General features: G+C 36.4%; 1 protein-coding gene across 10 annotated transcripts in view; it reads right to left on the bottom strand.

Moving 5' to 3' along the window:
* Positions 1-27,956, bottom strand: part of CBLB (Cbl proto-oncogene B) — a 221,860-nt gene that overhangs the window by 57,214 nt on the left and 136,690 nt on the right. For all 10 annotated transcript variants that reach the window (XR_006609071.1, XM_004769108.3, XM_045088294.1 and 7 more), the window contains exons 10-12: positions 24,904-25,107; positions 5,798-5,983; positions 3,770-4,135 (exon numbers count right to left, since the gene is read on the bottom strand). Coding sequence is in view for 9 of the 10 variants with exons in the window: in XM_004769108.3 (XP_004769165.1) it covers positions 3,770-4,135; positions 5,798-5,983; positions 24,904-25,107 (756 nt within the window). In the remaining variant the exon portion in view is untranslated. The remainder of the gene's footprint in view (positions 1-3,769; positions 4,136-5,797; positions 5,984-24,903; positions 25,108-27,956) is intronic.

Here is a 27,956-nt window from a genome sequence, read left to right on the forward strand (position 1 = left end):
ACCATATGATACTCTCAATAGATGCTGAAAAAGCATTTGGCAAAGTATAGCATCCTTTCCTGATCAATACTCTTCAAAGTATAAGGACAGAGGATACATCCCTCAATATCATCAAAGCCATCTATGAAAAACCCACCATAAATATCATTCTCAATGGAGAAACAACTGAGAGCTTTTCTGTTAAGGTCAGGAACACTGCAGGGATGTCCATTATCACCACTGCTATTCAACAGAGTACTAGAAGTCCTAGCCTCAGCAGACAACAAAAAGAAATTAAAGGCATCCAAGTAGGCAAAGAAGAAGTCAAACTATCACTCTTTGCAAATGATATAATATTATATGTGGAAAATCCAAAAGATTCCACTCCAAATCTGCTAGAACTTGCACAGGAATTCAGTCAAGTGTCAGGATATAAAATCAATGCACAGAAATCAGTTGCATTTCTTTACACCAACAACAAGACAGAAGAAAAAAATTAAGGAGTCAATCCCATTTACAAGACTCAGTTCTGATTCCAGAGCCTGGTTCATCTGTGTTGATAATATGGTTAGCCCTGTTAAAATTGAGCTACTAAGTATGCCGTCTCCTTGTCAGTTTATAAAAACTTTTTGTTAAATTTGAAAGGGAAGAAAACACTGGGATTCCAGTTATCCTAGACACCAGGAGGGTCTTGCATCTAGAAAGCACTTAACGAATGTGACATTTAACCAGTTTGGATGGAGGAACTATAAAGATAGAAGGGGAGAAGCAAACTCCAAGGCAGGATCACAGAAACTGAGAACCCCAAGATCCCAGATGGACTCAGTCTTCTGTCAGATGTTAGCTGAAGCCAGCCTCTTAGGTTTCCCAACAGAGAAATGGGAAGAGGAGTTAGGCTTTTTCTACTACATGTAAATTATGATGTACCTTGTGGTCTACTGAAGTTCCTTCATAAAGATAATAAAAGAGAAAAAGAGGAGTCATCTCTTTTACACTCTTTATTACATTAACTATAGGTAGATCCTTCTTTATAATCCGCCATAGAAGTTGAACAACTAGACTGAAATCATCAATCTTAGACATATAATTTTGGTTAAAACTTTATGTCTGAGGGACGCCTGGGTGGCTCAGTTGGTTAAGCAGCTGCCTTCGGCTCAGGTCATGATCCCAGCGTCCTGGGATCGAGTCCCACATCGGGCTGCTTGCTCCGCAGGGAGCCTGCTTCTCCCTCTGACTCTGCCTTCCACTCTGTCTGCCTGTGCTCGCTCTCGCTCGCTCTCTCTCTGACAAATAAATAAATAAAATCTTTAAAAAAAAAAAACTTTATGTCTGATTGTAACATGAAATTTACTTTGAGAATATAAACATTGCATTATTAATATACACAACATATGAGATTAAACCTTAAAGAATCTTAATGAGGATATTTAGCCAGAACTAAACAAGATTAAAATTCAGCTTTCACTAAGAGATATTGAACAATTTACTCAATGTTCTCTGGGACATTAATATGTATCAATAATTAGGACATGAACATTCACATAGAAAACATTTAAAGAAATCTTCAAAACTGAAGTCACTATTAGTATTTCATACCTCCAGTTAACATAATAAAATTTCATACCTATAGCCTACGAAATTATAACACCAATTTAAAAAATGGTAACCTTCCATACAAAAATTAACAGCCAGTATGTTCTAGGGCTTAAAAGGGCAGGTTTATATTAGTGCCAAAACTGTATAACATATTATGTAAAAGGATCTGGAAATAAGATGTCTTCAATGAATTGGCTAAAATAATTATATAAGTATTTCCAAAATCCATTAAAAATCCATCCAAAATCCATTACAAAATAAATTGTAGTATGTAGCAAAATATAACCAATCAATTCATGGTAGAGCTCATTCCAACACTCATCTCAAGACAAGTATGATCAGGTATGAATGAAAAATAATAAAGGCTAGAGGCGCCTGGGTGGCTCAGTGGGTTAAGTAAGCCTTTGCCTTCGGCTCAGGTCATAATTTCAGGGTCCTGGGATCGAGCCCCGCATTCAGCTCTCTGCTCAGTGGGGAGCCTGCTTCCTCCTCTCTTTCTCTGCCTGCATCTCTGCCTACTTGTGATCTTTGCCTGTCAAATAAATAAATAAAATCTTAAAAAAAAAAAATAATAGAGGCTAAAGAGAAAAAAAAAGAAAAAACCCAGAAAAAGAAAAAACCCAGCAGCTCCTTCCGATACAGGCTCTAGGTTGTAGAAATATACAATCGAAGATAATAAGCACTCCATTTTCAGAAAACATTATAAGAATGCTTTTGTAAGTACTTTTTCTTCCATTTACATGTTTAGATGACCTTGGGGGAAACCTTTACAGATCATTATATTTAAAATAGATGATCTATTTAAAATGCTGAATGAAGGTACTGAGGTGAGTCATGGCAATGGGTCACGGCAAACTCCCACCGCTCCTCCCCTTTGTTTTGAATGCCACACTAGACATTTTGACTCTTCATATCCTACCCTCGAATCTCTGAAGTTAAATATTATTATACAAAGTTTTCATTATCACTTAACCTTGACATACGAGCACATGTGCGCACATATGCACAGGCACACAGACACAGACACACAGAAGTTGAATACATGTCATAATTCACATTTCTTTTTTTCTTGAGTATATGCTGAACTCATCACGTGCAAACCATTACTTTGAAGGAATTGATTATTCTTCTAAAATAACAATTAAAGATCAATAGGGAGGCATCACTTTAATATTACAGTCTTCAAAAGAGGCAAAGCCTCCTTCAGCAGAGGGAAGAGGACAACCGTCTGATCTCAGAGCCAGAAATGTCATGGAAGCAAATACTAGAAAATATTAGAGGACAACTTTGCCAAGGGCCTACCAAGAATTCTAAACTCAGTGATTTTTGCTGCTGCCTCTTTGGTTCGCTACAAGCTAAAATTCTTTCCTGGGTCTATAAATGATAGTGGTGATATCTTTCAAGTCAGAGCTCAACACACGTGCCGTCTCTTTCAGTTTTACGGAGAAAGAGTTTACTCTGTTAGAGGGACCTGGAAGTGGTGTCTTTATGTCTGGGAGAAGTTCATTTTACCTGGATGCACAAGGTGACTGTCTTGGACACAATTCCAGTGGCCTATTTATGATATGCTATAGTCAACTTTTTTCCAGATTAGACAGGATCAGGTGAGTTAAAAAAAAAAAGAAAAAAGAAAGAAACAGTGCTGATTCTCCCACCAACAAGTTATTAATAAGAAAAAGTTTTGGCAGATGAAATAAGGGAAGGTGAAATAAATCTCCCACAGACTGTCTAGTGTTTTTGCATTAAAATTAAATCATTACTTAGAACTGTCTTCCTGACTTCTTTTAAGTTTTAATGAGCTTCTGATTATTTATAACTTGGAGATAATTAAAGGTCTTCAGGGAAGTGCCACACCAGGCAAATAAATAAATAAATAAACAACAACAACCAAAAAACAAACCACTCCCAACCCTTTATACTACTTTACTACCTCCTATCAGTAGAGTTTGAGAAGACTGTTTAGCTTCTGGGGCGCCTGGGTGGCTCAGTGGGTTAAAGCCTCTGCCTTCAGTTCAGGTCATGATCCCAGGGTCCTGGGATTGAGCCCCACATCGGGCTCTCTGCTCAGCGGAGAGCCTGCTTCCTCCTCTCTCTCTCTGCCTACTTGTGATCTCTGTCTGTCAATAAATAAATAAAATCTTTAAAAGAAAAAAAAAAAAAAGACTGTTTAGCTTCTGCTTTGCTTATTTCTTACCTTGGCTCCTTCTAAAGGCAAATCATGGCGTCTGTGTTTCCGCATAAGCACGGGGTCAGAGCCCATTCTACTGTGCCTTCCATTTACATTTGAACTTGCTGTGATTCCAGGCTTTGGAGAGCCATCCCCTAAGAGTCGACATCCCACTGACTGATTAGTTCCAAACACATCCCGGGGGCACCAGGCTTCAAGAGGCATTGGCTGGTCTCGGGAAGGCACACTTTCCACATGATGGAAGTGGCGACTCAGTCTATTGTCAGGTGGGATTGGGGGAGGTCTCTCAGGTGGAGGTGGAGGAGGATCTCTTAAGGGAGGAGGTGGTGCCGGGAGTGGTTTATCTTGTTTTCTCACCATGCAAGGAGAAGACTGAAGAGATACAATAGAAAAATAAATAAATTAGAAGTTGTACCACACACTGAAAAGTGATTTCCAGACTAGTCTATTATCATTTTGTTTTCTAAGCCATAGCGGAATTTTAGCAGATTCCTGTGTCACCTTTTAATGTTTCTTTTTATCATCCATTTATTACATTTTTTAAAAATTAGTGAAAAGCTTATATATGTCATTAGAATTTTTTGAAGAAAATGAATACATAAACTTAACATAAAATGTTAAGGACTATACTAAACATAAAATGTTAAACTAAACACAAATGAATGAAAATGAATACATAAACTAAACATAAAGTGTTAAGGACTGTAAAGAAAGACTCTACAGGAAACAGGAGCAGAGTATCAAAATTATGTGATGATTTTGACAGACTGAAAATAATATTTAATCGTTAATTTATTTGCACCTTTACACAATTAAGGAGAGGGAAAGAAAACTATCAAAGTTGTTGTTGTTTTGCTTTTGAAAGAGCAGCTTGATTTGTAATATCTCCGAAAGAATGAACGTGTTGGTGTTGCCGTTTTCGTATTTGCTACTGCAACATAAAGCAACTGCTAAGGGGGCAAATCTGCTTTGATCCTATTTTACCAGTTATTACCAGAAGAGTGGAAAATCACAAATAATAGAGCAGCATTATTTGTAGAACTTATCTGAATTTTTATGGATCCTTAAAAAGATAAAAATCAGTCTAAATCCCATCTGGAATTATGAAGGTACATGTACCTGAACTGAATCTATGTGACTTTTATGGTTTTGTTTTTCGATAGATGGTTCATCTGATGAATGATTTTGTGCTTTTATGGGTAGAAAATACTATAGAAAAAAGGAATGTGCTGTACGTTTACATAATTCTAACTAAATACCATCCTATAAAGTCTTAATCTAATCTTAAAACCAAGTTAACTGTAATCAAGATCAACTACTACTAAAATATTGTGCTTCTGATTCATTTTAGACTCTAAAGCATATTACCAAATGGAATGAACTTTTTAAGTCTTATATTTAATAAAGCAAAATAAGCCCTTATCAAATTTTGGGGAAAAAAGTCCTCATAAAACTAAAACAAACTATAGGCTTAGATTTACATAGTTAGAATTCTGTCTTTGAAATTAAAGAGTAAAGTAATTACTTTGCAAATATTATAATTCTTTGTAATTAATTCCTTCGGGTATAAAAAGTACTATACAAATAGCTCCCTCTTCTGAGTCACCTTGAGATATGGCTGATACTTTATCACATCGTAAGCCCTTATGCAAATATACCCCCATTACATTTTTTCTTGTCATGACATGGTGAAAATGAGTGTAAAATATCATTCGATAAGGGGATGTAATTTGTTTTAATACTTATAATGACTTTTTAAATCCATTCTACAGAATAACCATGTTTACTCTTCTACGCATTTTTGCAGATCAGGTAGGTATTATAGACATACGTTCTCTCTGATTAATTATGTAACTTTTACAGTAATAAAGCAAAAATATGGTAGTAGGCTTACTATAAACAAAATGAGAAACACATCAAAGTTCTTCATAAACAATTAAGAGCACAAGAAACTCAAGGAATAGAATTCAAAGGACCCTGAGCAATCAGTAAGTGTCACTTAAATTACCTGTGTTTCTAATAAAATCTGTTTACCTTTGGTGAACCAGTTGGGCTGCCACAGGGAGACCGAACTATGCCTTTCTGGATTAGATCCAGGCGAGGAGGCACTGGTGGCAGGCTTAGATGAGGGATCTGGAGAGGATCTGGATGTGGCTTTCTTCTCTGTGCAAGGGGAGAGGATCCTGGCGATGTGACTGGGGAATTTTGCCTGTCAGTGCACTAGAACAGAGAAGGAGAAAGATGACGCTGATTTGATGTGTAAAGTGTATGCCTTTCAGTTCTTAAGGAAGACATTTGGTTTGAGAAGGTATCTGCCATTGAACATCTGTTAAACTCAGTTTACTCTGATTAATAGATGGAAAGTGCTCACACTGTCCCTCAAGGGCAGTATTATATAAAGAATAAATGGGTAAGTTTCTCTTACATACTGCAGACAAGGCCTAGTAAAAAAGAAGAGTAAAACCACAGTTTAAAAACAATCAAATGGAAACATTTCCTGCAAAAAACCATCCACATTTTATGAGGAAGCCAGAAATACACAATGCAGTAATGCACATTGCTCTTGGTTTCTGTACTATAGAGTTTTCTTAAATCTTTGATGTATAGTATATTCTAGAACTTAGAAGTCATTTTGCTCCATACAAAGTATCCACTGCATAGCCTACTTTCCTACCAACCAATTAAATCAGGCAGCGTCTAAAAAATAAAAATGTGTATGTAAAATAAGAACAGCCCAATTGTTTTTTCCCCAGGATTTCACATGGAAAAGAAATCCTCAAGTGAAATGTTTTTCTTTGCTACTAAAGGTTTTCTTTTTTTTTTTTTTTAAAAGATTTTTTATTTATCAGAGAGAGAGAGGGAAAGAGAGCGAGTACAGGCAGACAGAGTGGCAGGCAGAGGCAGAGGGAGAAGCAGGCTCCCTGCTGAGCAAGGAGGCCGATGTGGGACTCGATCCCAGGACGCTGGGATCATGACCTGAGCCGAAGGCAGCTGCTTAACCAACTGAGCCACCCAGGCGTCCCAACTACTAAAGGTTTTCTTCTTTGTCTTCTAGATAAAATGGCATCGAAAAGCTAGTAATAAGTACTTTGATTTGTACATATGTAACCTTCTTTCATTTTGGAATTTTTCTTTTAATGTGACACAACCTGATTGTGATTTCATACAAAACCATACCAATTAATCAAATAGCCTTACCAAAGTAAACAATATTCTGCTATGAAATATCAGGCAGTTTCCTTTTCCAGGCTAAGTTACTAGCTCTTTGGAGATCTAGGTTTTACTTTTATACCTACTATGCTTTGAAAGTCATCTGTTTCCTAATGCTAGTATTTTTAGAGTGTTAGGCTTGTTGCTAACCATTTTTCTCCTAACATTACTCCCCTTTTTAAGAGCAGCCAATGTCAACAACTGATGATTTAATTTGAGCTGTAGCGGGTGCCTGGGTGGCTCAGTGGGTTTAGCCGCTGCCTTCGGCTTGGGTCACGATCTCAGGGTCCTGGGATCGAGTCCCGCATCAGGCTCTCTGCTCAGCAGGGAGCCTGCTTCCTCCTCTCTCTCTCTGCCTGCCTCTCTGCCTACTTGTAATCTCTCTCTGTCAAATAAATAAATAAATCTTAAAATAAAAAAAAATTTGAGCTGTAGCAACAGTGACAAAGATTTGGCCATTCTGTCTTTATCTGAGAGGGCATGATCGATTTGTGTTCATACCACACTTAGCTACATTGTGTAAAGTTTTTTCTAATTAACTAAAATTGGAGTTTGTTTGGTGTTTTTCTCAAGATTAGACCAGGGCTATGGGGCTTTGGAAGGAAGACGAAAGTGAAGTAATATATTAACCACATTATATCAAGGGACACACCACCAACAAGATTCATCCTTGTTGATGCTGACCTTGATTACATGGCTAAGATACGATCTGTCAAGGTTTCTTCCCTGTCAAGTTACTCCTTTTTTCTTCCCCCTTCCATTCTATACTCTCTGCATGGAATTCAGACCACACTTACAGAGTGGGGAGTTATGGTCCCTACTGTAAAGGCTTTTTTTTTTTTTTTTTTCTTCACAGATTTGTTTTTCTATTGGGAGGGGGCAAGGCACAGGGAGAGAAACTTCAAACCGACTCCCTGCTGAGCAGAGAGGTCAACGTGGGGCTTCATCTCAGGACCCATGAGATCATGACCTGAGCCGAAACCAAGAGACAGATGCTTAACAGACTGAGCCACAAAGCACCCTGAGGCTTCTTAAAAATAAATTTGAGTGGTTACACAAAATCATCTAGACTATACCTCAGATATGCCTGAATATTGTCATGAAATTGCTAAACTGTCAATTCTTTGTTTCTCTCAAGGGTGCCAACTAATAAAATAGGTCAACAAATTTATCCATAATATCACATGACAATTTTAAGAACCTTTTCTTCTCTTTAGTACTTCCATGATTCTTTTTTATATTTCTCACCCTGTGAGAGGCAAAAAAACACAAATAAACCAAAAAACCAAACTCAATTATCATTAAATTAGAAGAGAAAAAGTAGAAACTCCGTAGTCATAACAAACTGATCTTAACACAGCCAATGATTTTTAAATAAAATAACGATTCTACCCAAAAAGACATGGAGCTTCACATGACCAGGAATCTGAACCTTCCGGAATAAAAATGATCATACACATAAGAGAAAGAAATCCTGATATAAACTATGTGCGTCACAGTATCATGGTATTTTATTTTAGATCAGTCACTATTCCAAACTACACACACACACACACACACACAGATCAACAAAGTATTTTTAACACTGTATGTGTGTGTGTGTGTGTGTGAATATATAGCACTTTATCCATTTAGTTGTTAAGAGAGAAAGTTTTCAGGGCTAGGTGCACACAAAGCAGACGCTGAATAAAACCTCTGCCCCTCTGAGCACTTTTCTTCCACAACTCTCTTCCTGCTTCCTTCATTACCTGAAAAAGAGAATTCGGACATAGCCAACAGCCCACCAACACTATTAGACCTTGACTTTTGCTTTAACTATTAATATTTAAAGTTACCAAATTCTTAATATGTTTAAATAAAGGGTTTGATTTGATGTGAAATGACTGTTAGTTATTGAAAGGGTATACTGAAAATCCTCAGGAGAGACATCGAAACCCATGTGTGTGGTGCAGCAATAACCTTGAACTTCTAGATACCTCCCCAAAAGCACACTCTCAACAGCTTCGTGAATATAACTAGAAGCAGACTTTGCTTAAGCACAATTCATACTAAGTCTCAAGGTGATTATATAGCATCCTCCTGAAAAAACTAATTCATTTTGAAGCATTACAATATCTGTAAGTTGACTTAGAAGGATTTTATGGAAGATATATTTGTAAGTGAAGAAAAAAAGAACATTTCATCATTACTGATTATGTGGACTAAATTTACCATAATGTATTTATTTTCCTGAGTTCTCCTGAATTATAGTAAAATCCCCACGTAAGAGTAGATAATTTAACAATGCCTTTTAGATTAATAATGCAATTATTATTTGCTGAACCTTTCGCTCTATGAACAATTCTGTAATTAAGAGTACAGTGGGGTGTCTAGGTGACTTCGTCGTTAAGTCTTGCTTTCAGCTCAGGTCATGATCCCAGCATCCTGGGATGGAGCCCTGCATCTAGCTCTCTGCTCAGCAGGAAGCTTGCTTCTCCCTCTCCCACTCCCACTGGTTGTGTTCCTTCTCTCACTGTGTTTCTCTCTGTCAAATAAATAAATAAAATCTTAAAAAAAAAAAAGAGTACTGAAACTCTGCATTAACTTTTATTGCTGGCAAAATTCAATGCTAACTATGAACGTCTGTAAACATTCTTAGCAGGCAGTTTTAGTAGAGGTTATGTAAATGGCCACTTGAAATTTATTTGGATAATCACCATTTTCCTTCTTATTTGATAGTCTAAGGAGAAAAGACACCAAACACAATGCTTGACACCCCAGCTCATAATTAAATTTTTCGATGAGACATTAAAAATTCATGACATCAAAACTCATCAACTCAATGAGAATGGAAAGGTGGCCCTTTTTTCCCTTCTGAAAATAAAGAGAAGCAAATAGATTGATTTAATGTAGATCTAAAATTATTTCTCCTTTAAACTGTACTCTGTCAGTATATAATATTGGAATATTTAACGGTTTTTTAATTTATTTTTTATTTTCAGCATAACAGTATTCATTATTTTTGCACCACACCCAGTGCTCCATGCAATCCATGCCCTCTAAAATACCCACCACCTGGCACCCCGACTTCCCACCCCCCGCCCCTTCAAACCCCTCAGATTGTTTTTCAGAGTCCATAGTCTCTCATGGTTCACCTCCCCTTCCAATTTCCCCCAACTCCCTTCTCCTATCTCCCATGTCCTCCATGCTATTTGTTATGCTCTACAAATAAGTGAAACCATATGATAATTGACTCTCTCTGCTTGACTTATTTCACTCAGCATAATCTCTTCCAGTCTCGTCCATGTTGCTACAAAAGTTGTGTATTCGTCCTTTCTGATGGAGGCATAATACTCCATAGTGTATATGGACCACATCTTCCTTATCCATTCGTCCGTTGAAGGGCATCTTGGTTCTTTCCACAGTTTGGCGACCATGGCCATTGCTGCTATAAACATTGGGGTACAGATGGCCCTTCTTTTCACTACATCTGTATCTTTGGGGTAAATACCCAGGAGTGCAATGGCAGGGTCATAGGTAAGTTCTATTTTTTATCTTGAGGAATCTCCACACTGTTCTCCAAAGAGGCTGCACCAACTTGCATTCCCACCAACAGTGTAAGAGGGTTCCCCTTTCTCCACATCCCCTCCAACACATGTTGTTTCCTGTCTTGTTAATTTTGGCCATTCTAACTGGTGTAAGGTGATATCTCAATGTAGTTTTAATTTGAATTTCCCTGATGGCTAGTGATGATGAACATTTTTTCATGTGTCTGTTAGCCATTTGTATGTCTTCATTGGAGAAGTGTCTGTCCATATCTTCTGCCCATTTTTTGATATGATTGTCTGTTTTGTGTGTGTTGAGTTTGAGGAGTTCATTATAGATCCTGGATATCAACCTTCTGTCTGTACTGTCATTTGCCCACTCTCACCACTCTTGTTCAACATAATATTAAAAGTCCTAGCAACAGCAATCAGACAACAAAGAGAAATAAAAGGTATCCAAATTGGTAATGAAGAAGTCAAACTCTCTCTCTTTGCAGATGACACGATACTTTATATGGGAAACCCAAAAGACTCCACCCCCAAACTACTAGAACTCATACAACAATTCAGCAACGTGGCAGGATACAAAGTCAATGTACAGAAATCAGTGGCTTTCTTATACACTAACAATGAAAATACAGAAAGGGAAATTAGAGAATCGATTCCATTTACTATAGCCCCAAGAACCATAAGATACCTGGGAATAAACCTAACCAAAGAGGTAAAGGATCTGTACTCGAGGAACTACAGAACACTCATGAAAGAAACTGAAGAAGACCCAAAAAGATGGAAGACCATTCCATGCTCTTGGTTCGGAAGAATAAACATTGTTAAAATGTCTATACTGCCAGAGCAATCTATACTTTTAATGCTATTCTGATCAAAATTCCACCGGTATTCTTCAAACAGCTGGAGTAAATAATCCTAAATTTGTATGGAATCAGAAGAGACCACGAATCGCTAAGGAAATGTTGAAAAACAAAAATAAAACAGGGGGCATCACGTTACCTGATCTCAAGCTTCACTACAAAGCTGTGATCACCAAGACAGAAAGGTACTGGCATAAAAACAGACACATAGACCAGTGGAATAGAGTAGAGAGCCCAGATATGGACCCTCAACTCTATGGTCAAATAATCTTCGACAAAACAGGAAAAAATATACAGTGGAAAAAAGACAGTCTCTTCAATAAATGGTGCTGGGAAAACTGGGCAGCTATATGTAGAAGAATGAAATTCGACCATTCTCTTACACCGTACACAAAGATAAACTCAAAATGGATAAAAGACCTCAATGTGAGACAGGAATCCATCAGAATCCTAGAGGAGAACATGGGCAGTAATCTCTTTGATATCAGCCACAGCAACTTCTTTCAAGATACGTCTCCAAAGACAAAGGAAACAAAAGCAAAGATGAACTTTTGGGACTTCATCAAAATCAAAAGCTTCTGCACAGGAAAGGAAACAGTCAAGAAAACAAAGAGGCAACCCACGGGATGGGAGAAGATATTTAACGGTCTTTTAAAGGACTGTGATTCCACAGTATCAGAATTTCCCCTTGTAGGTAGGAAGGACAAATGACTCTAAGGTTGAGACTTTGACTTTATTTAATTAAAAAATACTTTTTATTTGACTATAGTTGACACAGGCATGTAGCCAGTCACCTTTAGTTGGCGGATTTTTATTCTTTTCCATATAGATTCTACAGTCAGCCATTTCCCTCAGCCCTTCCTCCTGTGTCTTGTCCCACAGGTCTAATCCCCATCCCAAGATCACTCGGGCCATTTACTGTTCTCTACTTCTGATGTGTATGATAAAGGAAGTTGTGGGGGGAAAGGGCAAGGACAAACAAGTCTGGAATTTATTCTCTGGCTTGGATTTCAATTCTAAGACTGAACTGTGCTAACTTACACACCTCTTACTGATGTGTCCACAGTCCTCACAACCACTACTATCTCCATTCTTTATAGAAATGCAGATTTAGCACATGTACATAAAACTCCTTGAGTAGAAGAGTAGGAAAATGTTTATTTAATCCTGAATAGTAACAGTGAGGTATTTTCGTGGCTTAGGCAGGATACACTTGATTGGAATATGTGAATTTCAAGTGTGGCTAACTGTCAAACTGAAGTCCTAAAGCCAACTGATTATAAAAAACAATGACCATAAAATTAGACATGTAATCTGACTTCCTCCATGTATATTTTCCATATGTAATATTTGAATGCAGCTAGAACTTTAAAATGCCATACAGTCTTGCATAAATCACTCCCATGTTAATATTCACCTGTGGATTTCAAAAAGGTTAAACCATTTCATGGAGGCCTTATGGGCTAATAAAATTAAATGAAATAAAAGCTGCTACAAAACGTTTGATTTTTATTTGGATGATATAATTAGGAGTGTTGACTCTTTTGATATATAACTGATAAAATACCATCTATTACATCTCCAGAGTTCCAGTCAAAGTTTGCTTAACTTCACTACCAAAAGATAATTCTATTAGAGATATCCTTAAACAAAAGGTTCCCATCCTTATTTCTTATTTTGTCCCAGACAATTCCTCTCATTCTCAAGGCCTAAACAAATACCTAAACAAAAAATTAGACTAAAGTCTTACAATGCGTTCAAAAGTCAAAAATGTCACTTGGATTATTTGCTGTTATGAATTCTGATTATTAACACAAGCTTCTAGAATTTAACAAGCATTTTTATTTTTTTCATCTTGATCTGGAAAGCATCTTAAATATAGAAATAAATAATAAGAGCAGAAGTAGTAAAGAGGAGGTTAACAGGTTGAAGGGTATGGGTGCTGTCAAACTGTTCACCATAATAAATAAGTTGTATTGATTTTGGTGCTCATCTCCTCTGTCTTCACAACTACATTTTTACCATTCCATTTTTTTTCTCTCATTTTAAAGAACATAATTCACTACATAAAATTTGGAATTATAGGAAAATATATAGAGGTTTTGAGGACATGTACACATAGCCAATGGTGATCTTTCTTAATCACACATACACATTTTTAATGTACACTATATTGGCTAACAGTATTACAGCAAAAGAATTCTAACTGCCATTAAACATTCTTCATGAATATAATTTTAAAGGATGAATTATATGGATATACCAACATTTACATAATTATTTCCTGCCATGAACACTTGGGTTATTCTCAATTTTCTCCTATTATAAAGTGATAACATGAAGTCTTTGGTCATACACATTTTAATTTTTTTGTTGAGACTTTGACTTTATTTAATTAAAAAATACTTTTTATTTGACTATAGTTGACATGCATTTTAATTTTTAAGGGGAGAATCACAGAATGTTTTGAGCATAGGATAATAGGCTCATAACTAAACTGGGTAAAATTTTATGAATATGCATAAGACCCTTTCACATGTTAAAAACAATTTATTCTTCTACCAGTTATGTATGATGGTTACCACTGCACAAACCTCAAAAGCATAAAGTATTTTTAGTTTTGAATTTGTTTACTTCAATAGTTGACTGGCATTTCAGTGGCATATGTTGATGTTTCACTTTAAACTGCTTTAATAGTTAGAAATAATGCAATTTTTGTTTTGTTTTGTTTGCCCTGTGCATTTCTTCTCTAGCTTACTGGTTTTGTATGTTCTTTGTCTTGTTATCTATATTATTTTAGGTACCCCTCATTGAAATGAGCTCTTTATTTATTGGGATAGTGAACCTCAATTAATGTTACAATTGTTGTAAATGCTTTCTCCCCAGTTTAATTTATTTTCTTCATTATCTTATTGCAGAGACTTTACCTCTGTTCTTCTGGTTTTAATCTCCTAATGAATAAATAAAATCTAATTAGTGTAATAAGAAGACACAGTAATCAAGGGATACTTTAAAAGATCTTGTCCATTCTGCCACTTCCTTAAATGGAGTCCTTCTTTGGTCACTCCATCTTTATCTGCCTATTTTATTAAGTTAGGGTAAAGGAATAGAAAGCTATGGAAAAATTAGTTAAGAATAGGAACAGGGTATGGACATGGAATTAACTGTAGAGAATTTATTGCACCATATAAAACAACCATTTACATAAATGCAACTACAAGAGTTGGGAAGATGGAAGCACACTTTCACATTACAGAATGGTTGATTTTTATAATTCCATTCCTTTATCTTGATCTTGGGTAATTCTCACTTTTTTCTACTATTACACTTGCTTTCAGAACTTTTAGAATAAATTATCTTTTTTCATTTCAGCTCCTTTCAAAATGCAAAAGCCGAGTACCTTAACTCCTGCCTGTATTACCATCATACCAGCATATTTGTCTAACAATTTCTCCTAAGTTCTTAAATACCGGTAGTGATAAGTATGTCTTTAACAAATTGGAATCCTGGTGCTCTAGAAATTTAAAGACCACATCTGATTCTTTTATGTCTATATACTTACCAATTCTTCCTAGCCCTTTGCTTCCTGAAATGAATAAATACTATTCTTTATTTCTCTGACAAACTTTATAGAATTCTTTAGCACTCAGAATAAGGATGCTAATGACCACCATAATGAATAGGGAAATCCAAATTTGCAATTTTAACAGAAAATCCTGAGAGAAAAGGCCCAAGAAGTGAAGTAGTCAAAAGCCCATCTCAGCACGCTCAGCAATTACCAATAATAATCGGGGATTCATTCTATTTTAGTCACTCTTCATTTTATCCATACCTTTTTAAAAAGCAACTTTATAAAACCTTTAATAAGATCCATTATTATGGAAATGGCAAAACATTTGGTAAGAAACCTCAAACCCAGCCAGGCTATTATTAAAAATAGGACAAGAGAAAACCTCTCCAATTACTAATAAGATGAGAGTACTGACAATCCCAGAGATAATCAAAGTCAATTTTATAATATTTCTAACAAGATTTTTACTTAATGAATTTTCATATCTGAACAAGGTAGATCCACATATTATAAGGATGATGAGAAGGACTCTTAGAAGGTCAACATTTTTCTCTAAATGCAGAAAAATTAATAAAGGACACTACGGAAACTTTTATCATTAAAATATAACATTTTAAGTATAGTTTCCTTGCTGCTAACTATCCTCTTGATTCTTTTCTCATGTTAATTTGTGAACATAAAACCTAGAGTCTTTTAAAGAACAGCCTATACTGAATATTTTTCTGAGGGTATCCATTATAAAAATATTTATCACACACACATGCACTGATTCATAGGCAAGTATGGCTTATGTTATCTATTCTGGAATACCTGCACTACTGTTTTTAGATAATAAAAAAACTTACATGAGGAATGTGATGCTCCACTTCCAGAAGCTTTAATATGTAGGAATTTAGGGAGAAGCTGAGAGTAAAAAAGTCCTCCTAATTTGATTTACAGATTCAATGCAATTCCAATCAAAATCCTGGCAAGTTATATTTTTGTATCATCAAATTTCTAAAGTTTGCACCAAGACAAAAGACCACAAATAAACCAACATGATATTGAAGAACAAAGAGGACTGACACTACCTGACCTCAACATCTACTACAAGGCTACAGTAATCAAGGCTCTGTAGAATGGTCAAAAGGAGAGCCAAATATTTCAATGAACTATAATGAAGAGTCCAGAAATGGACCCATATAAAAAGAGTCAACTAATCTGTGACAAAAGAGCAAAGGTAATACAGTGAAGCAGACAGTCTTTTCAACAAATGGTGCTAAATCAAGTGCACATCCACATGCAAAAAAAAAATTTTTTTTTTTTTTTTGGATACAGACTTTGTGCCTTCACAACAGTTAATAAAACCCCTAGAAGATAAATAGGAGAAATAAAGACGACCTTGGGTTTGGTGATCACTTTTTGGATACAACACCAAAGGCATGATCCATGAGAGAAAAAAGTGGTTAAGTTAGACATCACTAAAATTAAAAATTTCTGCTATGTAAAAGAAACCATCAAGAGAATAAAAAGAGAAGCTACAATAAATGGAAAAGACACATCTGTAAAGGACCGTTATCCCCAATACACCAAAAAACTGTTAAAACCCAACAATAAGAAAATGACTGAATTAAAAATGGGCCAAATACCCTCACAGATACTTTGCCAAAGATATACTGATGCCAAATAAGCAGATATAAAAAGATCCCGCTCCTTATCATATACCATCAGGGAAATGTAAATTAAAACAATGAGATACCACTATTCACTTCTTCCATGGCCCAAATGAAGAACACTGACAACACTAAATGCTGGAGAGGATGTGGAGCAACAGGAACTCCTATTCATTGCTGGTGTGAATATAAAATGATACAGCCACTTTGGATGACACTTTGGTGGTCTTAGAAAACTAAACCTACTTTAAATGCGCATCACACCATGAAGGAAACCAATCTGAGAAGGTACGTAGTATATGATTCCAACTATATGACATTCTAGAAAAGGTGGAGCACCGAGGATTTTTAGGGCAGTGAAAATACTCTGCATGATACTATTTTAGAGGATCTGTGTCATTATACATTTCTCCAAACCCAGAGCCAAAAGTGAATCCTAATGGAAACCATGGACTCTGGGTGGCAATCAATGTAGGTTCATCAGTTGTAACAAATGTGCCCCTCTGATGGGGAAAGTTGTTCATGGGGAAAGCTACTACACATGTATGGGGATGGGGGTGGGGGTATGTGAGAAATCTGTACGTTCCCCTCACTTTTGCTGTGAATCTAAAACTACTCTTAAAGTCTTAAAATACAGAAATGAAACAAAACAAAAAAACAACCAGCCCTAAACAAAGTCCTCAAAAGAGGGGGAAAATTTCTGCTGCATTTTTTCCTAGAAGAGCATAATGTAAGGCACCTTGTTACCTCACTAAGCATACGAATATTTGTGTATAAAATGAGATGCAATATTTTAAATTATTATTACTATTTACATTCCACTAACAACTTCCAGAAATTTTCAGATATTACAAATTAGAAGCAGTGAAGAACAGATAAAGGGTTACAAACTTAAACTTGAGGAGCTACTGAGTGGATGAAGAGTTGCCTTCCCTAAGGTTTGACAGGGAGCTGGTGGATAAAATTGTACTTTAAAGAAGGGCAAACAGCCTCGCAAGTGGAATAACCCCAGAGACACTGCTCCATTAAAACGTTAAACACTGTTAACTACACTGAGCTATACACCTCCCCCCTGAAGTACCTTAGGAGGACCTAATCCCCTGGCTTGTGACCAGCATCTACAGCCCTGAAATTTCTTTGAAGTGTCTATTTTACTTTAAACATCTACATGATTTTTACATCCTGAGCCAAATATTATATGCGATTTTAATTTAAATGTATGGCTCCCCTCTCTTCGAGAAACCTCCCCTGAAATCTCATAGCAAATGTAAGCTTCAAGAAGTATGTCAGGCTGATTGTAGTGGCTTCTTATGCCCTTTGATTCACTCAGCCGCATAACCAATTTTGAAAAGTCAGGAAGGGTGACATATAATTCAGAAATATTTCCATAAAAATGGCTGAGAAACAAGAACATTCTGGGGATTAAAGGAATAAACTTCAGTCACTGAAAAATGCCCTCATGTGAAACCCATACTGGTTCACAAAATACCAGGTATAACTGGTTTGAACAACAAACAATTACTGTTTAGTTACTGTAGCTCTTCACTGTACTTTAGAGACTACTTAATTATTTCAATTTGCCTATGTGAAAAACAAGACTATTGTAAGCTTGTCTAAATTATTTAGTGTTTAAAACAGGATTTCAGCTGACATGTTGGCAACTTTGCATTTTCTTTGAGTTTTAAACCTAAAGGATGATTTTATGATAAATTATTTGACTATAGCCATGTCATAAAATTAAAACTATGTAGATATTAACATAGCAAAGAAACACAACCAACCGCTTGCCAAACCAACACAGTTTTGGTGTCCAGTTCTTTCCAAATGACGATAGCTAACAATATCTAAAAGAAAAAAAACTTTCCATAGACATCTCAAAAATACTGATATTTAATTCTCAGAAACAGAGCAGTATCTCCTCTTAAATAACTATCTACAAAATAATATTAATTACAACTAATACTTAACATTTATTACATACCAACTCTGTTCCAACAGCTCTACATGTATTAACTCTTTACTCTCAGTAGGGTTTCACAGACAAGGTCACTGAGGCACAGGGAGTTAACTAACCAATGCAAGGCACATCGATTATTAAGTAGAACATAAACCCAGTATGCTGGGCTCCAGGGACCTTAAGAGCACTGTTCTTCAGTGTCACCACTGATCATTCAGTTAAAACAAAACAAAAACCCCCTTCTCAGTGGCATACTGTGTGTCAGGCACTATATAAATCTCTGGGAAGGAAAAAAAGGGCAAAGGCTAGGAGAGCAAGGCACAGCATCTCATCTCCAGTCTATCATAAGGACGCTGACTCAAAAGAGGTACAGGTATGAATTCAAGGGCTTGCTTCTCCCAAACTACTCATTATTCAAACTATTTTAAAGCAATCTGTAACATCTTTGCAGTCACCTAAAACATCATATAGCCCTTGGACAAAGGCAGATTTTCCCTTGGTTAATCCCACAAAAATACAACAAAAAAAAAAAGCTACTATTTAGCACGGAGGGCTTTAGGAAAATGAGTAAACAATGTAGTTAAGTGGCAAAGGAACCTGTTGACTTTGGCTTGTCTAGTGTCAGCCATGGCTACCTGCATCACCCAGTGGGGGAGGTGAAGACTGCTGGCACATAAGCAGAATAATTCTTCCTGGGTAGGACTGATCCATGGCTTGCTGGAGGTCTTGTATCTCAGGCCACTAAATGCCACAGGTTTCTCCCAGCCCTCAGTCACTGTGAAAATCAGAATGTCCTCACATATTTCTGAATACCTTCAGGAGGTAGATCTGCCTGTGGTTGAGAAGCATGCCCTATATTTGAATATCTATTGTTATTTTTGTATTTCACTTTTCTTGCAAGTTTTGTCTTTACTACTCCCACGTGGACCTCTGTGGTCGGAACCCAAGTCATATTAAAACAGCAGCATTTCCCTGAAAACACTGATGTGTGCACGTGAACTCTTTCCTCGAGATCAGGAATACCATGGGTCCTATCCTCACACATTAGCATTGGGAAAAGCAAGAATTAGGTAATATATGAAGTTTTTAATTAATAATATGTATTTTAACCAATGCTGGCAACATTAGGGGAATGTATAAAAAAGATAAAAGAATAATTCCCTTGATCTCTGATTATACCTGTATTTCTTTTCACATGGCGATTCAAGCTTCTTGAAGCTTAAGTATGGCTTCAAGATAATGTAATGCTTAAGACCTAAGGAATTAATCTCAATCTCAGTTCATATACATGTTTAATCTGTCAACATTTTCATTTTGAATGCAAATCTTTGTTTGTAATTTTACATATTTGGTGAAAAATATGTTCTATCAACATAAAACTGCTGAGGAACTGTTAAGATTCCTAAAACCTTTGACAAAATGAAACAAAACTTTGACTGACAACAGACACCTTTTCTTTGTTCTGATCTAACTGAAGTCAGAGAAAAGGACATGATCTTACCAATCACACCCTAGACTTCATCTGAGGACTCACTCAGATCCAGTTATCCTAGAAATTCTGACAGCATGAGAAGTCAGGCAGTGGTACAATTTCAAGCAAAATCTAAAAATCTTCTAGTTAAAATCATAAAATAGACTATTTCTAGGATGGTAACCCATATGCTGTCATGTAGATTTATCCATTCTGTTTGCTTCTGTAACATTAGCATTATTATATTTATAAAACAAATAATAAAAGATATTCTATATGTTCAGTATGCAAGTATTTATAAACTCCAGCTACAGGATATTACCATGGTAACAGGAATATACAAACAGCTCAGTCCTCCATGCTATGATAGAAGCATTACTAATTTTAAAAATGCAATATGTTTAAGACAGGCAAGAATTAGTTCATAATATAGTTGTAACCCTGCTCATAAACAGGAGAAAGATGGGTATTTGAAATAGCAGACAGAAGAAAACTGAATCATTCTACTGGACAATGACTTACAGTCATTCAGGGAGTTGGAAGGATGAAATATTTTTAAAACGAATGAATGAATGAGTTAGTGAATGAGTGAATGAGACAACAGAATGAAAAAACAGATAGGAAGAAGATTCAGGTAGAAGAGTTATTGTGTCAAAATGACAGTGTGATATTTGTTATAACCTCAGTTGTTAGAACTGAATAGAATCTATAATTTGATATTTTGTACATTCACATTCAGCCTTCAGTTTGGAATAAAGAAAGATGTGTAAGATCAGGTCATTCATTTCAAAGAACATATAAGCATGCATGTCCATTTACTATTTCATTTAATATGTACTGTATGTGTTGACATACCAGCAAACACAAAGAAAGAAGATACTGACACCAGCCTTAAGAATGAACAAACCAATGGAGAAGGTGGTCCTCTAAATAAAACAAAACACTCTCGTGTAACTCCTTAGACAGAAGTACATATAAAGTGCTATGAGAACATGATGTCATAGCAATGTTTTTCCCAATGACGAAGAATTGATGCTTGCATCTACACTAAAATTGAGATTTTACTGAAAGTTAAGTGGCAGGAATTTATGAAATATAAAATTTACAATCTGTTTAATTGACTAGAAGCAGATAAGTACACATGAAGACACTTAGTTGAAATAGGACTCTTCAACTTAAAAACAAATAATTATGAGTTGTTTAAATTTCTCTAAGATCTAACAACTGCCAGAAGGAAGGAGAGAAATCTGCAGTGGCGCTTTATGAAATGACACAGTGGACTGCCAACGAAGCCACTGAAGGGGGACTTCTGGAACAATGAATGTCTGAGACCACCATTCTTCTTTTGGTAAACTAAAAAGAACATCAGTGTAAAAACCTCAGCTCCCTTGACAGAAAGCTTCCCAGTGTGCCAGGGAGAACAAAACATGCCCAGTCTTGCGAGTGGGTGAGAAGAGATGGGGACACCACGAGGGTCGCCCTGAACATTCTGCTGCACGTCTTATGTCACCAGTCACTCCCTTTGGAATACTGAAGCAGGGCTCAAGCTACAGCATAGTTCAGTGGGAAACAGACCAAGACGGCAACTTTCCCTAAACTGGAGGGCAGCAACTGCTCCCTGCAAACTGTTAAAGGATAGAGTTCTTGAAAGAATTCCTCTTAAGACCCCGCTCTCCTTCTCTGACATCAATCACTGCAAGAAGAAAATCCATTTAGTAAAGAAAAGTGAAATGCCTTTTTCCTAGCTAGGAAACATTACCTCCTAGGTCAGGTGAACTACTTGAGCTGCTGTTTATTTCTTAAAGACTTTTCTGTCATTCCCTATTATCCATGCACTCAAGAAACATTCTTTATATGCTTGCTGTGTCCTAGACCTGGGGCTTGCAATCTTTTTTAAGGGGCTAGATAGTAAATATTTGAGGCTTTGCAAGCTAAGTCAAGATGCAAAAAACAAACAAACAAACAAAAACAAGTAAATTATGTAGGTACTTATAAACTCATTTAAATATATAGCTGTATAAAATGTAAAATCATTCTTAGCTCAATAAAAACAAACCAAGAATAATGGGCTGTAGCTTGCTGATTCCAGTCCTAGATCACTGTCAAATATCCAGGCCAAGCTAAGACCATTAGGTTATCAAATTAAAAGGAAAGGTCTTTGCATCAAGACCTAGCTTCTTCCAATAAGAACCTACAGGGATGATCTAAGAAAGCTCTGCTCAACAGAATTATCTATTGGAGAATAGATGTTTTTATTATATCAATAATGCCCACAGAAAATAGTCTTTATCTGTACAGGTCAATATGGTAGTCACTAGACATGAGTGGCTATTGAGCATTGAAAATATGTTCAAGGGGACGGAGGAACATTTTATTAAACTTTAATTATTTTAAATTTACATTTAAATCAGCCACATATGGCTAGTATACCAAAAAACAGTTTTAATAGTCATCATATTATTAATTGGTAGGTCTTAAGTGAATGTGCTTGGGTTTTTGGTGACCCATTAGGTAGGTGTGGGTATAAATATTTTATAAGGCATAAACATTTTTAGAGTTTTATGTTTTTATCACCAGATCAAATTATTTTTAACTTCTGGTTAAAATTGTATTGGGGAGGGTCAGTCATTATTCATGATATACATTATATTATAGAACTGAAAAGACCTTCAGAGGATAGAGATACACTCTATCAAGTATAATGTATATGACATGATCCAAAGAGGGCAAAAGAGGCACACTGGGTGATGGCTCATAACTGGAGTTTTGAAGTTAAGAAGGTCTGGCATAAAGTATTGGTTCTGCTCTAGAGTACTACTGGGATCTTAGTAAATAGTATAGTACTATTTACTATCTAGGCAAGCGATTTCACCCCTTTCTTCCTCAGTTTCAATCATCGTAAAATAGGACAGTAACACTAGCTTCTTCATTGGATTGGTGAAATAATCAAATGAGATTAAGGATTTAAGAACCCAGAACAGTGCCCTGTCCCTGAAATCATCAATGTTACTATTTTATTACTACTATTATTAAAATTTTTAAAAAAGATTTTATTTATTTATTTGACAGACAGAAATCACAAGTAGGCAGAGAGGCAAGCAGAGAGAGAGAGGAGGAAGCAGGTTCTCCGTTGAGCAGAGAGCCTGATGTGGGGCTCGATCCCAGCACTCTGGGATCATGACCTGAGCCAAAGGCAGAGGCTTTAACCCACTGAGCCACCCAGGTGCCCCACCACTATTAATTAAAATTAATATTGTATGAGGACTATTCAAGCATACATCCTGTACTCTGACTTAGTAGAAACCATTTCATGACTCAGCATGATAGAGAACGACACACATGGTTTGGGATATATCGCTGGATTGTTATCCAGAAAATGTAAGTTAGTCTCTGGTCTCTACAACCTACTAACGCAGTCAAGTGGCATGTGTAGTCTGCACCTCACTTCCTTATCTGAAACATGAGAGGAACATTTACCTCTGTAAATTATTCAGAGGATTCAAGTATGTAAAAAAGTTTTGCTCATAGAAAAGATACTGAGGAACAACTACTTCCTTTCTTCCATCTCTTGGGTCAAAGGAATTACATGCTTCAAAACTAAGTTGTCAGGATTAAAGGGTAGAATCAAGAGTAGTTTCTCTGGGAGTTAAATTATGACTTTTATGAAAAATGAGCTGAAGAGTAGAAATAATCTCAGACTGAAAATGTCAGAGTAGCCATGTTGGTGATGGTGACATATCTGCACGTGTAAAAAATACCAAGGGTATACACGTCTTTGTTGAACACGGAACACTGGAATACAGAAAATACAGGAACCCAAGCAATGAATTTTGGTATCTTCAAGAAGCAGTAACCCAAATAAATGCTTCCTCTGTTTCCTGCACCAAAGATTTTCCCACTACAAAGACAGATGCAAACGATCTGATGCCATTACATGTTATTATCATTCCACCTAGATGGCAAATAGGTCTCATGTCACCTGCCAAGTCCTAATGAATTACTGTGGAGGTTCTATAAGGCTGTGACCTCAGCGGGGATGAGAGCCATGATTGATTAGCCCTGTCTGCCATGAGTCAGGAGGAGGGCTGGGCCGGGGCACCTTCACACTCTATTTGCAGATCCTTTCATACCACGCATTGCCATTTCTCTGATTTTGAGAACACAGAACTTCTGAGTGTAATCCAAATTTCATATATCTTTCTGTGCAGAGAATAACCTGATACCTAAGAGTCCAGCTTTCTTAATCATTACGTTTCTGGCTTGCAAATTATTCAGTTGGCATTCTAGCTCATTGACTAGTCTTTTGTGAGCTCAGCTACTCCAACTGGGCAGTAGCATCCATTCTCAGTAAATTGACAAAGTCAATTTTCTGAGTCAGTAATTTTGATAAGCAAAGCACACTATGAGAAATTCACAAAGGTAAATCTTATGTGACTTCTCAGTCACATAATGGAAGACTGGCTTTCCTGGTAAGAAAATAACTCAAACAGATACTTCCTTTAGACTTCAACAAAGACTTTTTATTCAGTTTCATCATTTCCAACTTTTATATTTTGTCTTAATTTTTGTTTTCTTAATTCTTGTTAATTTTTTCTTCACAGATTTGTTCTTGCCAGTCTTAGACTATGTTTAATTCTATATGAAAGCTCTCACTGTCTCTCATTTTGAAGTTTAAAACCAGCAGAAGCGCTTAGAGTCGATACTAGTTCTTTCTGTGTAGGATTTCATCAGACTATCAACATTACCTGGGTTCTCACTTTCCTTTTGATTCTTTCATCTTTCTTTCCCAAGCCCAAATCAACTCAGTTATAGCCTATGTGTGATAGCATCAGTCCTTTTTCATGTCCCTACACCACCCTGATGAAACCTGTGCTTTATCATTTTACCTTTCGAACATTCGCCAACCGATTCATCATCAGGGACTCCTCTCGGTCATCGTCATCATCCAGGTCCAGCATAGGCATTCCAAAAGGGTCGATGATGCTACAGCACCTGGAGCCTTCATCTCTTGGATCAAAGGGGTCCACGATTATGGGCTCCGTTCCTTTTATTTCACAGCGACAGAAGGGGCAGCCCTGGCCGTCTGACTCCTAAACAACAACAATAACAAAATGTGATTGGTCTTTACTCAAATAAAACAGTGAGATGCCAATGTTCTTCAACTATAAGAAGCTGCAAACAAGAGGTCTTAGGATAGGCAGTGAGAGTGAAAGAAGATCTGTCTTGAAGGAGTAATAAAGTAGAACAGGGAGCCAACAAAATATATGATAAATGTTTAGACGTTCAGACTCAGATTTTCAAAGAAAAACTTCTCTTAAAAAAAAAAAAAGTTTGATGTGCCAAAGAAAAGGGGCCCAACTTTATTTTCCTGAATGTTCACTTACAATTGTAATGTATCAAAACTTGAGACTCTTATAGAAAACTAGAAATTGAATCATTTCCCTCTTTACCAAAAGGCTCCAGTGCTAATTAAACATTCCGTAAAAGACATTTTGGGGGCACCTGCGTGGCTCAGTCTGTTGAGCGTCTGCCTTTGGCTCAGTCCGGTAATGATCCCAGGGTCCTGGGATTAAGCCCCACATTGAGCTCCCTGCTCAGTGAGGAGCCTGCTTCTCCCTCTACCTCAGCTTTCTCTCTCTCTCTCTCTCTCACATAAATAAATAAATAAATAAAATCTTAACAAAAATACATTTAAAAAAGGACATTTTGTACAAATTCATTACAAATAAAGTACTACTATTAATTAAATAAGCTATTCTGGAAAACTTCCTATGAATTGCCTAGGTTTTTAAAAAAATCTTGATTTATAATCGGTGGGAAAAAATAAAGCAAACTGACATCCAGGAGTCATCAACTGTCCTGAAAGCCCGTCATTCTGACATAGTTCATTTGGAAATAGAATACCAGGTGAAATATTAAATTTTACCCCTCATCATGCTTTCAGACTAGATACTTCTAGGATCTAGAGATTCGTGCCAATAGTTTAGTGCCGGAAACTTGTTTATTAGTAATTATTGAAGATTTTGTTCAAAATCTCCCAATTCCATTTCTCAAAACTAACTGAATTAATTCACAGTTGGCAGGGAAATACAACAAGTTTCCTCATCCTGCCCATAATGCTGCCTTCTAGAGCTCGAAGGAGAATGATACCACCACTTTGCTGTTTCTGCATTTTACCCTGAGTTTAGTAGTGTGTTATTTAAAAAAAAATAGGAAAAACCATAGAATCACTTTAAGGCAAAAATGACATGAATTGGCACCATTTTAGAGAAGAAACTAGGGATGTGAAGAGAGCTAACACCCTTAAAGAAACCATCCAGTGCTGGACTCAACTGCCCCACCCACTTGGTATGACGGGAAACTGGTTATTTGCATGCCCCACACTGACGCTCTGACCACCAGTGGAATAATATTTTTGCTCTCCTCTTACTAAACAATTGCTGGGCATCCACATCTGGCAGATCCTGTGGTCCGTGGGTTATTCTTTTCCAAACATCATTCTGATTAAAATGTAAGAATACAGAAGCAGACCAATACATGATGATGACGGTGATGAGATAATACTGGTATTTATTTGGATTCTTACCTAGCATGTGACTGGGGGCTGAGCAATTTTGGAACCTGAAGATTTTTTTTTTTTTCTGTTTTTCTGTCAAGTATTAATCGGTTCTCAGGTTGCCTAGCCTGATTAGGCAATCAATTCTAATTAATCACTTTGGTGACTAACGAAGTAAACATCTCCCTTTGCCACACATATTGTCAAAAAAAGAAAAACAAATGCTCTTTGCACTAGTCAATGAAAAGAAAACATAACATTTCCTTATTCATCCACTGTTAGATAATTTGGGAAGGAAAGCTGGGAGAGTAAAAGTAGGTAAACTAAGTGGTGTAGAAATACAGGCAGGCTGATACAAAACCCTTTGATGTTTACTGCTATATGTGCTTAACCTGGTGGGCTTCAAGGCAACTTAAAAATTTTGCTCTATCATTTTACAGATGATAAAGCTAAGACTTAATTCTTTTATAGGACATTAACATTTCCTAACAAAGGAGTAAATATTTAAGGAAAGCTAAATCTCTTTCTCCTGTCTTTTGATGACAAGAACATTAAATGCCAAGTGCATAGTTGAAGTATGTTATCATCTAGATAAAATCCCCTTATTATTAAAGTCAGAAGGGATCCATATTCTGTGCCTGTGATAGGATTTTCTTACAAATCTATGTAAAATAATTTCAAAAAGACAGTATATCTAAGAGCAAGATGGTAAAGGGCTGATGTTCCCTGTGTGTCTTCAATGCACAAAGGTTGGAAAGCAGTACTCTGAGCCCTAAATAGATAAATCATTTATTCATACATTTTTTAAAAATTACAGAAAACTTCAAACTTGTGCAGAAACACAGACAGCAAAGTCTAGTGAATCTTCCAACTTTAACAATTTTAACAATTTGTTAAATTGTTAAACTTTAACAATTATCCAACTTTAACAATGATCAATTCTTGTCCAATCTGGCTTCATTGATACCTTCACTTGCTCCCTCCACCATTGGATTATTTTGAAGCACATGCTACACATTACATAAATTCATCCATAAGTGTCTTAGTATGTTTATCTAAAAATAGAAAATCTTTTAAGACCTAACTAAAGTATAATTACCGTGACTACAAATTAGTCCCCTTGAACTAAAACATTAAAGTCGCTATATTTGTAGCACAGTGCCTGGGATGTTTATGCCACAATATTTAGCTACAAAAGCTTCTCTTAGAACCTCCAAGGCCAATCTGCATGGTTTTTCTTTTGTTGTTTTTTTTTTTTTTTTTTTGTTTTGTTTTTGTTTGTTTGTTTTTTTGGTTAAGGATGACCTCCAGTTTAGGTCATCCATTTTCCGAGAGAAGGTAACTGACAAGAGGAGTCTGGAAAAGGGGAGAGGGAAAGGGCAA

This window comes from Mustela putorius, unplaced genomic scaffold, assembly GCF_011764305.1.
Source record: "Mustela putorius furo isolate JIRA1106 unplaced genomic scaffold, ASM1176430v1.1 tig00003834_pilon_pilon_pilon, whole genome shotgun sequence".
Classification (NCBI taxonomy): Eukaryota; Metazoa; Chordata; class Mammalia; order Carnivora; family Mustelidae; genus Mustela; species Mustela putorius.